The sequence below is a fragment of the Pinus tabuliformis genome, chromosome Q (assembly GCF_031772625.1).
Source record: "Pinus tabuliformis cultivar Carrire ecotype Pingquan chromosome Q, CPIR1, whole genome shotgun sequence".
In the NCBI taxonomy this organism is placed as follows: domain Eukaryota; kingdom Viridiplantae; phylum Streptophyta; class Pinopsida; order Pinales; family Pinaceae; genus Pinus; species Pinus tabuliformis.
In genome coordinates, this window is record NC_142296.1 from 105183968 (window position 1) to 105199089 (window position 15122).

General features: G+C 36.2%; 2 protein-coding genes across 3 annotated transcripts in view; both read left to right on the forward strand.

Annotated features, from left to right (window-relative positions):
• LOC149218448 (uncharacterized) overlaps nucleotides 1-10257 on the forward strand; it is a 100385-nt gene extending 90128 nt beyond the window's left edge. Inside the window, exons 4-5 of one of the 2 annotated variants that reach the window (XM_089384047.1) lie at nucleotides 9078-9152; nucleotides 9455-10257. In XM_089384047.1, coding sequence (XP_089240173.1) covers nucleotides 9078-9152; nucleotides 9455-9733 — 354 coding nt within the window. In that variant the 3' untranslated portion in view covers nucleotides 9734-10257. The remainder of the gene's footprint in view (nucleotides 1-9077; nucleotides 9153-9454) is intronic. The other variant, XM_089384048.1, reaches the window with a different exon arrangement.
• A 3020-nt stretch (nucleotides 10258-13277) lies between these two features.
• LOC149218449 (uncharacterized) lies at nucleotides 13278-14207 on the forward strand. The gene has a single exon (XM_089386559.1). The coding sequence runs from the start codon at nucleotides 13278-13280 to the stop codon at nucleotides 14205-14207; it is 930 nt and encodes a 309-aa protein (XP_089242685.1).
• The last annotated feature ends 915 nt before the right edge of the window (nucleotides 14208-15122 follow it).

Consider the following 15122-nt stretch of genomic DNA (forward strand, 5'->3'; position numbering starts at 1 on the left):
TTGGGAAAACTAGTGCAATAGATGAGGGTTTTATTATTATGCAGCAGTGAAATTTGAGTACAATCTATGGATGCCCAACTGACAATCCAAACAACAAGAAAATTTGGCCAAAATTATGTAAGGGAATTACCCTTCTTCCACAAGCAACCTTGACACAACTTTCCTTCAGAAAACTCGTCCTCTTGGACCCTCTGTGTCAGCCTCTGCGCAGTGCTTGCGTAGGCCCTATGACGTTTAGCCTCTGAACTTCCTTTGATGAAGTCGTTCTGCCTGTCTTCGTTGAGGAAATCGCTTCTCTGACACTCTGGAACTGAAAACGATTTTTCCTCCAACTAAATCAAGTTGCTCTTCAAAAGCAATGGCGCAATCCTCCGCACTACCTCATTGGGAATAACTTGACCTCCTTGCTGCTGCCTCTCCAATTTGGAAAACTTCCTCCGGATCCCTGTCTCTACTTCGATCTTTGGCTCCCCAACAATTGCACTAGTGTATTCTCCTTCACCACATCGATCCCTTCTTATATCTTCTTGTTGGGACTCCAACAATGAAGATTAAATCTTAGTCGATGGCTCAGATCATTTATGGATCGATCCGTGTGAGTTTCTAGACTATTCTCACCTTGACTTAATTAATTTCGATTAATTAACCATTTTTTCTAAGTTTAGACTTAGGAAACATTAAAAACTAGGTTAATAATTTAATTAAGTCATCTCTAGGTGGAATTTTCAAAAATGATTTCTGGATTTTGGAGATCTCATGCATTCTAGCCTCTCCACCAAATTTCGTGGCTAGAACACCTTCGATGCTACATAAACTAACAAAAAACTAGACAACCAAAGATTCTTAAATGTTCAACATTTGGTCTCTCACTTGTAAAGACTTCTTCGGGAGTTTCATAATCCAAGATTCGATGTGGGCATCTGTTTTGAACGTAGATAACAATCTTTGCAGTTTCACCCAAAGAAACATCGACAACTCTTGATCATGAAACATCGCTTTGATAGCTTCCATTATAGTTCCATTCTTTCTTTTTACAGTTCTATTTTGTTTGGGGTTGTAGGGAACTAATAAACCCCTCTTAATTCCAACATCCTTGCAGAAATCAATCAATTCATTTGATACATACTCCCCACCATTGTCAGACCTTAGAGTCTTGATTTTTCTTCCTGTAGCATTTTCAACCTACGCTTTGAATTCACAAAACTTTTCAAACACTTGATCCTTGGTCTTGAGAAGATAAATCCAAGTTTTGCAAGAATAATCATCAATAAAAGATACATAGTATAAGCATCCACCCAAGGTTTTATCAAGCATGGGTCCACAAACATCAGAATGTATAAGATCCAATATTCCTTTGGATCTACTATCATTGTTAGTATATCTCCCTTTAACATTTTGCCAAGGGCACATCCTTTGCATACTCCATCATGATCTGACTTAATTTCAAGTACTCCTTTAACAAATTTTTTCAATCTTCCCAAAGCTTTATAGTGCATATGAGCATACCTTCTATGCCAAATCTCACTAAGTTACTACGTTGTGAAAAAGAGCTTGGAATGAACGACCAAGGAGATGATATAGTCCTCCAATTCGTACCCCAATGACTTTAGCAAATCCAAAGGATGCATTTTTCTTCATACCAAGACTTGTCCATCAACAAATGCAACTCTATATCCTTTGTCTTCAAGAGATGATATAGATGACAAATTCTTCTTTAAACCAGGAACATATAAAATATTGTTATTGGATACATTACCTACAGATTCCAATTGGAAGGATGGCGTACCAATGCCCTTTACTTCATATTTTCCATTGTCTCCAGGCTCGATGTTTTGAGAGAACATCTTTTCAAGTAATTCAAATAGATAATCACAATTTCTAGTCATGTGCCTAGAAGCACCACTGTCCACAAGCCAAATTTCATCATGATTTTCAATGGAACCTGTAAGAGCACAAATAAATTGATGTTTAGATTCAGAATCATTTCTCCTATTCCTCCTCTTTGATGATGGTGCATTTAGATCAGCAACAGATGCATGGTGTCTTTTTCTTCTTTTACGATCATCATCCCTTTCATAGTCATCTCTTCGATTCCTTTGAGGACATTGAGCTTGATAGTGACCATAAGCTTGACAATGAAAGCATTGAACATTTGTTAGATCATTTCTATCTCTTCTATCTCTTCTATCTTTTCTACTTGGAGAGGGAGGAGGAGAGCTTCTTTGAGAGGTAGAATCCTTCCTTGAAGCAGATCTTGGACCTTCTTTTTTACCTGCACTTTTTTGGATTTTGCCAAAATTTGGTTTCTTCTTCTTGTTTCCCTTTGCATGAGTTTCAAATGCTTCTATACTTTCTCCTCTAGAATAGAGTCTTGACTCTTCTTGAGTGCATGCTGCCCATAACTTGTCAAAGGTTGGAGCATTCTCTCTTGCACTAATACCTGATGCAAATGAGTCCCAAGATCTAGGGAGACCACCCAAAGCAACAACTACCAATTCCTTATCAGATACTTCTTCATCAATGGCTTTGAGTTGGTCTCTAATTTGAGATATCTTGACAAAATATGATGCCACCGTGTCATTCTTTGTCATCTTGATATTACGAAGTTGACCTCTTAGATTGATGGATTGATTCACATTATTAATGGTATACAACCCAATGATAGTGTCATACACAGCCTTAGCAGTCTTATGTTCAACAATATAGGTAATCAAATGATCCCAAACAGAATCCAACATTGCCAAAATATCATCTTCATGATACTTCTCCTTTCCTGCTTGATCAGATGGTTCAGTGACTTTACCTGTGACAATTCCCAAGACTTTGTTCCTTTCAAGAATGATCTCAACCCTTGCCTTCCAAGCCCTGTAGTTAGTGGCTCCTTCAAGCTTGCTTTCAGTCTTCATGAAGGAAGAATTCATGATGAAGATTGCTGGTCAAAATAGAGGACAGAACCCAAAAACCTTTCAAATGCTCTTCAAGTGTTCTTCAAGTGCTCTTCAAGATGATCTCTCTGCTCTTTTTCTTCACCAAAGCTCTGAAACCATGTTGAAATTCTAGTTTTGCAATGGACTAGAATAGTTTTTCACAATTGGTAACTACTATTGATGCAAATTGTTCTTTCTTTAAACTTTATTCAACAAGTAGCTATACATGAAACACTTCAACCATTAATTCTTCAACAAGAACAGTTAATAGAGAGCACAATAGAGTCAATAGACAATAAACAATAAGAGACAAGAGACACCAAGATTAGGCTCACAGCCAGGGCAAAACCCACAAGGGGAAAGCCCAATATTTTTTCCTTATGAGAGAAAGATTCTGTCCATCAATAGAAGTACATCAGAATTTTCCAACAAATCCAAATTAGTCAATAATGAAATACCAATCAAAGTCTGCTCATAGAAGGAGAGAGAATTCAATTTTGTCCAATGAATAAGGTCTGCAAAAGAGGCTGAAATTCTGGCTTGAGATCCCTGTGACAAGAGGCCAAAAATGTTCTTGAAGTAATCAACGAACTGTCCACAAACTCAACCCAATAATTTCAGTCAAAACTCTTGGTCAACTTCAGGTCAACATCACCTTAAAGGAGCGAAGCTACAGTCAGCAGAAGTATCTACATCTCTAAAGTTTTTCGGCCTTCTAGTTGACACAAGATAGTATTCCAAACATAAGTGAAATGCCCAAGACAAAATTTGGTCAACTTCGTCCAAAGAAATAGGTCAATGCAGATCGAGGAAACCTTTCTTCTTCCTTGCACGTGTGGTTTCTTCTTCCTGTAATTGCAGATTGAATTGCTTGATGATTGTTTGGTCGAAATGAGAGTTGATGAGCTCATATATATAGGCATCATATGAGGGCTAATTAGCCCTAGTAGGGCTGACATGAAGACCTTCTAGGAGCCAACTTGAGGGGCTAGATGAGCTGACTTGAGGTGACCAAAACAAATAAATTTCTTCTCCATGTTTGTAGTGAAAAATGCTGACCATAGCTACATTATTTTTCGACACAGATTTCAGGGTTTTTTGGGCATGTATCTTCCATTTTGACAATCAATAGATATTGATGATTGGACAATATGATCATTTTTCCCATCCATTATTTTTGTATTGCAGTGAATCTAATTTGTTGTACAAGTTGTAGCTCAAAACATGAGTTTTGTGTGATGGATTTCAATTTGAGTTTTTGGTGATTTAAATATTATATTTTAAGCAACAACATTACAACAAGCAAAACCGCTATTTTAAGAAAAATGGAAATCCAACATTTCAAAGGGCTGCTCCTTGAGGTTATTGCCCTTTTCTTCACATTTTTTGGGTCATCTCAGCTTTTACATGTTGTACATGGGTTTCTAGGAGTCATTTAAAGTCTAGTGCTTCCACCATCCCAACCTCAAGCATTGTGAAAACAATCAGATAGTAGTGACTTGGATTGGGTACTAAACATTTGAATAAATTTCTATTCAACTGCCTTCTTAATCTGATGTATGAATTTAATCTCTTTACAAAACCGAAAGTGTTTTATAGTGGTTTTCAACACAATTGTAACACTACTAAACCTATTTAGCAAAGAATTTATTTTATGTTTTAACACAGTCATCAATAAGAAATATGAGAAGAACAACTGCTATAGAGACAATTCTTTGTCTTGTAGATCATTCATGGACCTTACTGCAAATTGAAAATAGTTACACTTAAGTTTCCTAAAGCTTAGCGTCATTTGCTCGTTTCTAACGACCAATATAGAATGTCACTCAACCCTTTTTTGAATTGCTCAAACTTTCTCAGAATTGGCAAGTGTAAGGGTTGTGCATAATACTATATAATATATAGCTTGTTATTGTTGGGTGTGTTATATATTTTTTGCATGACTTATATGCATGACAAACAAAGGGGGGTTCGAGGGGGAGCTTCAAAGCACCTCGAAATAATTTTTTTGGGCGGTTCTTTTCCGCCCATCTTTTGGTGTTTTTTGGGCCCACAGTTTTGTGGTGGATGGTGCTTTTTCCCATGGTTTTGTAGTTTTGGTTATGAAACTACAGTTCAATTCGCGGTTCATATTCTGCAAGATGTATATTGTATTGTAATATACTGTACAAAAATATAATGAAAAAAAGCTCGCTGGCTTTCTTGGTTTGGTTTCTAGGATAGAATCTATGTATAAATTTGTGTGTTCCATTGCATCTTTTTTGTTTTTATTAAGAATCTATTTGCAATAATTAGTTGTACATGTTTACAACTTACATTTGGTATCAGAGTAGTTTTGGCTTCAAGGGGACACCTTTGTGGCTAAGGAGTTTTGCTCGGGCTTGTGGTAGATCCTATTATAGTGGGAGATTTGTAGGACTGTGATTTATGCGGTGAAAATAAATGGCAAGTAGTTCAAAAATAGAGATAAAGAAATTTAATTGGAAAAGTTTTGAACTGTGGAAGTTCAAAATGGAAGACTTGTTGGTGGACAAAGATTAGTGGATTGTTGTGGATCCAAGTCTGACACTGATAGGGATGTCAACAGAATACTGGATGAAGTTGGATTGGAAGGCAAAGAGCACAATACGATTGTGTCTCTTAGATTCAGTATTATTGAATGTATCAGGGGAAGTTACGACAAAGGCTTTGTGGGACAAGTTAGAGACTTTGTATCAGTCTAAGTCCCTAGTGAAGAAACTGTTCCTTTGGAAAAAGATGTATAACTTGAGGACAAAGGATGGAGACTTAGTGACAAAACATCTAAATGCCTTCAATACTGTGGTGATTCAACTGTTATCTATTGATATTAAGATTTCAGATGAGGATAAGTGCATTAGTCTATTATGTTCTCTACCAGACTTGTGGGGTAGTCTTTTTTGTTGCTATAGTTAGTAATGCAACTACCTTAAAATTGGATGAAATAGTCTCATCCTTGTTGTCAGAGGAGATTAAAAAGAAAAAATGGAGAGCTTGAACGAAGATGCTTTGTCTGTAAGAGGACGCTTGAAGTGTTAGACATCTATGGCTTTGTTGATGCACATTGGGTTGGTGATTTGCATTGTAGGAGATTTACAAGTGGGTATATGTTTAACCTATTTAAAGCAACGATCAGTTGGATGAGCAAGACACAGTGTGTAGTGGCACTTTGAACTATAGAAGCTGAATACATGGTAGCCACTCATGCAAGCAAGGAAGTAGTTTGGTTACAAAGATTGTATTTAGATTTGGGGTTGGTACAACAAGCTATTAGAATATATTGTGACAACCAAGATGCAATTTTCTTTGAAATGAACCTTGCTTATCATTCTAAGACAAAGCATATTTATGTTCATTATCACTTTGTGAGACATATGATTGAAGACTAGGTGGTGTTGCTAGAAAAGGTGGACACTTTGAAGAATGTTCTAGATGCGTTGACAAAATCTATGAGCTTAGAAATTAGGCTTTTGTGATCCATATCATGATTGCAAGAATTTTTTTTCGGAAAATATCACATCAAGATTCATCTATCGACGCATTTCGAACCATGTAGCATGGGTCATCATTAGGGCAATATGAAAAATCAAATCATGGCATCATTTTAAATAGGGATAGCAATGTAGAGAATTAACATTAAATTTTTTATTATTAATAAATAATAATTTCTAGTCAAAACTAAATGTTAGATTCTAACGTCCATAAATTAATTCTCTACATCGCTATCCCTATTTAATCTGATGCCATGATATGATTTTCCATCTTGTCCTAATGATGAACCACACTAGATGGTTTGAAACACGTCAATAGATGAATTTTGATGTGATCTTTGTCCAAAAAAAATTCTTGCAATCAAAATCTATGAGCACTAAAAACTTCTCTTGGTGCAGAGAAACAATGGGCATTATTGCCCTGAACAGTTGATTGTGTACCCCTCTACCCCACTGTGTGCAAAGAAAACAACAAGTGGGAGAATGTTGAGTGTGTGTTATATTTTTTGCACGACAAACAAAGAAGGGGTATTGGCAGCCCCTATTGCATGGGGTTCGAGGCAGCGCTCAGAAATAATTTTTTTATGCAATTATTTTGTGTCCGTTTTTTGGGCTTTTTTGCATCCACGATTTTCTTGAAAATGGTTTTGTAGTTTTGGATATGGAACTATAGTTTGATTGGAAGTTCATATTCAGTAGGATGTATATTATATTGTAATATCCTGTACAAAAATATAATGAGAAAAAAAGCTTGTTGGTTTTCCCAGTTTTCGGTTTCTAGGATATACTCTGTGTAAATTTGTGTGTGCGATTGTATCTTTTTTAACTTTATTAAGAATCTATTTGTAGCAATTAATTGTATAAAGTTAAAACTTACAATTATGTTTACAAATTTTAAGCAACTGAAATTGTTGATGGTGAATTTCTGAATTTTTAAATATTTTTTTCATATATATTATTGCTATCCCCAACCTGTCGTCCTAGAAAAATTTGGGGGTGCACTCTAGCTGTCTTGGGGATGCATCCCCTTCTTCTCGTCATCCCCCCAACCCAAAAACTAGTGCAAGTTGCAACATAATAAAATTTTAATTTTATGTCGGAAAATGCTTCGTATATTCCATTGCTAAATTATACATCAAGAATCAATATGTATTTAACTAAGCTGTGATAATATGGATTACCATTGGAGGAGTGCTATCATATTTGCTGGGATGCAATCTCAAGAGAGGCTACACTTGTAAACTCTCTTGAGATTGGATTCCTCAACAAATATTTCGTGTCTTGTGAATAGAAAAGGTCGTATATTTTCTTTTTGCAGCTATAAAATATAAAAGGGATGCATTATCTAGAGATAAAAGAATTCTATTCGAAGTGTTGGACTACCAACCATAATTTGAGAGTTAAGCATGTATTGCATTACCATAAAAATGATACATGTATAAATACTTTTTATGACCATTGGATTCATATTCCAAGGTCTTATGGACTCCCAATGATCGTTCACATTGTTCACGATAAGCCTTATGGATTAGGTGTCTTACACAAAGGTTTCAATAAAATGTCAATAGGTGCATTTCCTTTTATCCTTTTCTGACTACTTTGACTTTTCTCTAATTGAAAAGATGGCATGGTTATGAAAATATTTCAAGTTAGATGTGAAAAGCGTAGAGTCATGTAAGGTAATGAGATAAGTGAACCTTAGAGATACAGTAGATATGCGAGTACTTGTGTGTAATATAATGAGCCATACAATATTCTTATATGTTCATTCGATGGTGGAAGTGACCCTTCAATAGTGGAGCCGACCCAGGGTTTAGGAGGGAAGTACTTGAATTTGAATTTGTTCAATAAGATTTAAATATATATTTCTTTAATGATTGCTTGCCACATTAATAATAATAAGAGGAGTGTCCAAATATTACTTTTATCCATTTGGGATTTTCCTTAGGGGCACAATGGACTTTCCTTTGGGGCAGGAGGGATTCTCATGGGAAATTCGTTCCATAGCTGCCCAAATTTCAACAGAGAGATGCCAGTCACTTTCATTGCTTAATTGTTCATAGTCATGAATTAAATTGTCCATAAGAGATTCCTTGATATAATTGAAATCCCATTTCTAATTAATTTTAAAATTTGCAGTTTCCATGGAGGTCCTTTGCATTGGTCTTGGTGTATGGATCCTCATTCTTCCAAATGAGATCTATCTTCTAAATGTTCGTTTAGGTGTTTTTTTCTGTATTTTGATTTTTCTTCTGTTCTGGAGAGATGCCAGTCACTCTCATTGCTTAATTGTTCATGGCCATGAACTAATGCTGCAACCCATGAGAGGTTTGTTGATAGAATTGAAATCCCATTTTTCTCCTCTTTCAATCTGAATTTCTTGATATATTTAGAATTTATTTTCCTTTATTGAAAATGCATCTTATATTTTATTAAATCTTACATAAGAATCATGTACAATATTGAGCCAAGCTGTAATTATATGGACCACCCTTCGTTACATTAATGAGGAGGGCTAACATATCAGCTTGGCTTCGAGGCTACATCTGTTGTAAACTCTCTTGAGATCGCATACCTTGACAAATCTTTGGTGTTTCATGAACAGAGGAAGTAATATAAATTGTTATATTTTTTTTTGCAGCTACAAAATATGAAGGAAATGTATTATCCAGAGATAGAAGAATTATATCAAAAACTTTTAAAGAAATGTCAGCAGGTGTGTTTCCTCTTTTCCTTTCATGACTACTTTGACCATTGTCTAGTTGATCAATTGGCATGGTGGCATTACGAAAATATTACAAATTAATGTTAAAAGCATGGAGTGAAGTAAGCGAATGAGATTGCAAGAGTGGGCTGGAGTTCTATTGACAATGCAACCCAAGTAACCAACATTAATGGTGACAGGTCACTGTTTTTCATGTATGTCTCCAGACTGTTTTCAACATGAATGTTCATAGCTATGACAGTTCGGTGCTTTTGTTTAGTTTGACTTGAATATTCATATAATTGTTGTTTTAGCAGCCCGTGGGTCCTGATCGGAACGAAAAGCTCAAATTTTACACAACTATATTTCAACGTATAATTGCATATTTTCATGTTCAGAAGAACAGTATTCCACGAAGGTTTAAAGAAGACCAGGTTGATGCTTTTGAGAAGAATATTCAAGCCATCCTGAACGCGGTTAAGCAGAAACGATCTGCTGGTCAACAACGGGGGCAGGAAGAACTTCCAAATCAGACTGACACCCAAGTGCAATCTGTGCAGCAGCAATCACAAACTCAATTATATCAGATGTAGCAACAAGAGAAGCATGTTAATCCATTCCCAAAGATGAATTTACAGCCTTCAGTGACATTAACGCAACCAAACACTGAAATCTATTTAGCACAGTTCCATGGCCGTTATAATCTAATTTAGGTAATCTCTAAATATTGAGTATCGTTTGTTCTTTCAGTTTTCTGTTAAATTTCTTTGAGTAGCATATAGAAATGTTCAATCATAAAAGGGCAAAATGCTTAGAGTATGGCATATACCTATTACATATAAACACCAGGTCAATTAAAGTAATTCAACGGATACACGAAATTCTCTTGATGCCGTCTTAAGTGAACAGCAAGGTTTTGAAGACAAGGTTGTCTAAAGACGGTTAATAATCAATAATGGATAATCGAGTCATCGACTCCCATGGGATTAATTATATAGTTTATTATTGATCTAACCTCCCATGAGATTAATTATATGGTTTAATATTGATGTAAATTTGATGGTGGTACTTTCATTTTGATATGATAATAGCTAGATTTTGCCTCGACTTGTACCTATGGCTTTCTTGAGCACACTTACCCTGTGGTTTTCTACCGTGGTTCTATCCCCAAAACCAAGCTATTATTTTAAGGTATGCATTTGATCTTCAATTGTAACTTTCCTACTACAAGTGCATGTGAAACTTTCCTACTACAAGTGCATGTGATCTTCATAAAGTGTGAAATTCTGATTTATGGCATGTACAAATTTTCATAGAATTAACATCAAATTAAATTCATATAAACCAATGTAGATTTATTTAGTGTTTCCTAAAGTGTGAAATTCTGATATATGTAGATTTATTTAGTGTTTCATAAAGTGTGAAATTCTGATATATGGCATATGGCATGTACAAATTTTCATAGAATTAACATCAAATTAAATGCATATAAATCAATGTAGATTTATTTATTAAATAGTAAAAGGATCAAATTTTTTGAAAGGTATTTTTTTTGAAATAGTCTAAGTTGGTTGTAGTTCTAGTCAACTCCATAGAACTCAGAACTCACTATTTATGCAAATAGAGATATGTAAATATACATTATTGATTATTTGAGATATTTTATATTTGCAATGTAATAATATTTTACATCTGGTGTTTTATTTTTTATTTTTGTTTAGCAGTTTACATTATAAGTTTAGATATCAAATCTCTCTTTTTCATATATACAGATATTTTTGTTTCTGTTTGAAGTTTTATTAGGTTAAAATAACACATATATTTCTTTAAATATAAAATGGGCATATGGATATGTAAATATATAAATTTGATTATTGTTAAGATATTTATATTTGTAATATGATATTTCTATGTAAATAACATGTTTATTGTATTTTTTTTGGTAATCTAAACGAACCCAATAGCCCGCGTGACACATAACTATTAGTAAACGACTCAGGGTTTATGCGTTGTCCTCTTTCACGTAAATCGGTTTCACTACAATGGGGTATTTGAACCTGAGTTTGCCTTGTATCAATTATTTCATGAACTTTGAATTAACCAATTGAGTTGCCTCCAAGACAGCATGTATATAGTATTTATATTTATGTGTAAATCTAGTATTTCTATTTTTATTTTTATGTAACCGTGTTTATATTAAGCTTACATATCAAATCTCTCTTTTTTTATATATAGAGACATTTTTGTCGCTATTTGTATTTTTAAGAGGTTAAAATACGATATTTTTATTTTTATTGTAATTTTCATAGTTGTTTTTTTGTTTGTTTTTAGATCAACATATGACGATGGAAACATTATCCACGTGATGATGTCTATATCATGCTATATTGTAGATGCACCTTACTGCTTTTGGTTCAATCACAACAACATCAGGTACATTGTGAAAATATTATTTGAGAATCTTTGTAGAAGATTACCTTAAACTTTGTGTCACAACATACCATAGCAAATCTCATTTTGAAGATTAAAACAAATTAGAAGCATGGTATAGTTGCGTTATGAGATTGAGTTGTATCATATTTACTGGTTATTAATGCATTGCAGAGGTTGTGGACTATATGAAGAAGTGTTGTCATGTTGCTTGCATTACCTTCTAAGATTATTTTTGTGTTTGAAGTTAAGTTGCTTAGTACTGCCAAGGTTATACCTTTTCCTTTGAAATTAAGTTGTCTTGAATTGCTATTATTTAGTGCACAAATATAAATTTTCGTGATGTTTTATGAAAAAAATTAGTGACTAAATTCTCTTTAACTCTTTTCTCAAATTGTTAATGTAAAATAATAATTAAAAGCAATACATATTAAAGGTGACCACTTGTTTTTGGATGCCAGATTTCGATTCAGAGCTTGATATTCCTAATGCGGTTCCTGTTTGGGTTCGCCTCCCCCATCTCCCATTACACTGCTGGGGAGATGAATCTGTGCGCGCCATCGGAAATGCAGTCGGCAAATATATTGACAGGAGCGAGCCAAGAGACAACATGCAGGCATGTGCCCGAATCTGTGTCGAGGTTGACTTGGGCAAAGGACTTCCAGAAGCCATCAAGATCAAAGTTGATGAATGGTCGCACATACAACAGCTCGATTACGAACAGATCCCCTTCAAGTGTAAGGTATGTCACGAGTATGGTCATTTTGCTAATCGCTGTACTAAGATCATTAATGTGGATAACAATACTCAAGAACAGCAATGGGAAGTGGTAAAAAGAAAAAAATCAGTCCCTAGCCCCATTTTACCCAATGAACCTGGTCCTTCCTCTCTTAATCCCTCCACCCAAATCCCATCTCCTCCGCCTTCCCCTCCTCATCGATCTCAATCCCCTAGATTGGAAAAATCCCTTCAATCTCCTCCATCCTCCAACCCCTTCCATGTTCTTTCCCTCCCTGAAGATGACCCTACTCCTTCGAACCCTCCTGATCAACCCTCTTCCCCTCATTCTATGACTGCCCTTCCTCCCCTCTTAACTGACCCCCTCCCTCCTAGAATCACTCACAGTAACTCCAAGGACCAGGGTTCTTCCTTTGATGGCCAAAAGAAGCCGGGTAGAAAGACTTCAAAACAGCATAGGGATGAGAACGCGCAGAAAGACATAGCCCTAGGTCTGCAGAATCCAATAGAATCTTACATTCAGGGCACAAAAGAACAAGAAGTAGCAAGCAGAGACAAGGGAGGCAGAGCACCTCCTCGAACCACAGGTCTGAAATGATCAAAATTTTTTCATGGAACAGCAGGGGACTTGGGCACCCCTCCAAAACCAATGCTCTAAAAGATCTTATAGCGCAGGAGAAACCATCCATCATATTACTACAGGAAACAAAACAAAGAGAATCAGAAATCAACAAGATCATTGGAAAGTATAAATATTATAAAGGAAGCATATGCGAAGCCAGAGGGGCTTCTGGAGGAATTACCACCATCTGGAACCAAAATGATTGGCATAATGAAGCTGAGCTAATTGATCAGCATTGGATAAAAACAGTTATGAGAAATAGTATTAACAATCAGCAGATTAATGTTTATGTACCCAATCATTACAGGGATAAATAAATCTGTTGGGAAGCTCTTAGCAAACACATTATGGAAGAAGATAACAACAACATCATAGTTGGCGGCGACTTCAACTTAATTCTGCATGCTAATGAAAAGCGTGGGGGGAACTTTCTGCCAGATCCTTTCAGGAACCAAATGGAAAATATAATGCACACTGGTGACTTGATAGATATAGCTCCAGAAAATCGCAAGTTCACATGGAGCAATCGTAGGCTGCGCAACCATAATATCATGGAGAGGCTGGATCGATTCTTGGTCAATATCTCCCTCCTATCAACCTTCTCAACTGTCAACTCCTCCATCTTACCCTTTGCCGTTTCAGACCACTATCCAATCACTCTTGCATTGGATACTCACTGCGCCCTTGGTCCGCTTCCATTCAAATATAATCATATTTGGAGTGATTATCAAGCTGCCCGAAACATCATCCAGCTCACCTGGGGACAACATATTGAAGGTTCCCCAGGTTACATATGGGAGAATAAATTAAGGAATGTGCAAAAAGCGCTTAGAAATTGGGCCAAATCGCACTATAAGGAGCCAGAAAAGGAAAAACGTGAGCTAAAACTCCAAATTGCTGAACTTCAATGTGCAATAGAACAAAAGGAATATCGCCAAAATGAAAAGATCCAAGAAGAAGAGTTGTACAATAAATTGAGCAGAATTAAAAGACAGGAGGAAGAAAAGTGGCGCATCAAATCAAGGCAAATATGGCTGGAAAGTGGGGACAAGAATACCTCCTTCTTTCACAAACAAGCCACTGCAAGACAAGTTAGAAACACCATAACTGCCATTGTGGACAGCGCAGGGACTCAACATGTGGAACAAACAGATATCAAAGGAGCAGCCACAGAACATTTTAAGGACCTTTTAACTGAAACAAAGGAGGAAGAATCTTATGATGATTTGCTACAACATTTGCCTTCTAAAGTCACAGATGATTTGAACAAAACCTGACAGCAGAAATAAAAGAGGAAGAAATAGTTGAAGCAATCTGGAGTCTCCAGCCCAGCAAGGCACGTGGACCAGATGGATTCCCAATTTGTTTTTACAGGGACTACTGGGAGATGATAAAGAAGGACCTCATCAAATACCTCAAGTGGATCCAAAAAAAAGGCAAAATAGGTGGATATACAAATTCTACCCATTTGGCCCTCATTCCTAAGGAGAACTGCCCTTCCATCTTATCTCGCTTCAGGCCTATATCTTTATGCAATTCATCATACAAAATCTTCTCTAAAATTATAGCCTCTCGGCTCAAGCCTCTTCTACCAATGCTAATCTCAGAAAATCAAGGAGGCTTTATGGCTAACAGACAAATTTCAGGCTCTCCTTTTGGTTCAAGAAGCCATCCATTCAAGTCAAGCAAGGAATGAGAAAGGTTTCATTATGAAACTAGACTTAGCCAATGCCTTTGACAGGGTAAGGCACTCTTTCTTATTCGCAGTTCTTCAAAGGATGGGCTTCTCACCTCTCCTTATTAATGTCATAAGAGCCTGCATCTCTGGGCCTTGGATCGCTCCCCTCATCAATGGAAGACCCAAACCCTCCTTTCAATCCTCAAGAGGACTAAGGCAAGGCTGCCCCTTATCCCCATATCTCTTCATCCTCATGGCAGAATCATTCAGCTGTGCCCTTGATCAAAAGAGGCAGTCAGGCCTCATTATGGGCATCAAGTTTGAAGATGGCATTAAAAATATAAATCACTCTCAATTCGCTGATGACACCCTTCTGCTGGGGGGGCGACCACCATTATAGCAAGAAGATTCAAATCCCTGCTTGACAAGTTTATGAGATATTCAGGAGGTCAAATAAATCACCTCAAAAGCTGCATTTACGGATGGAATGCTTCACCCCAAATGATACACAGCA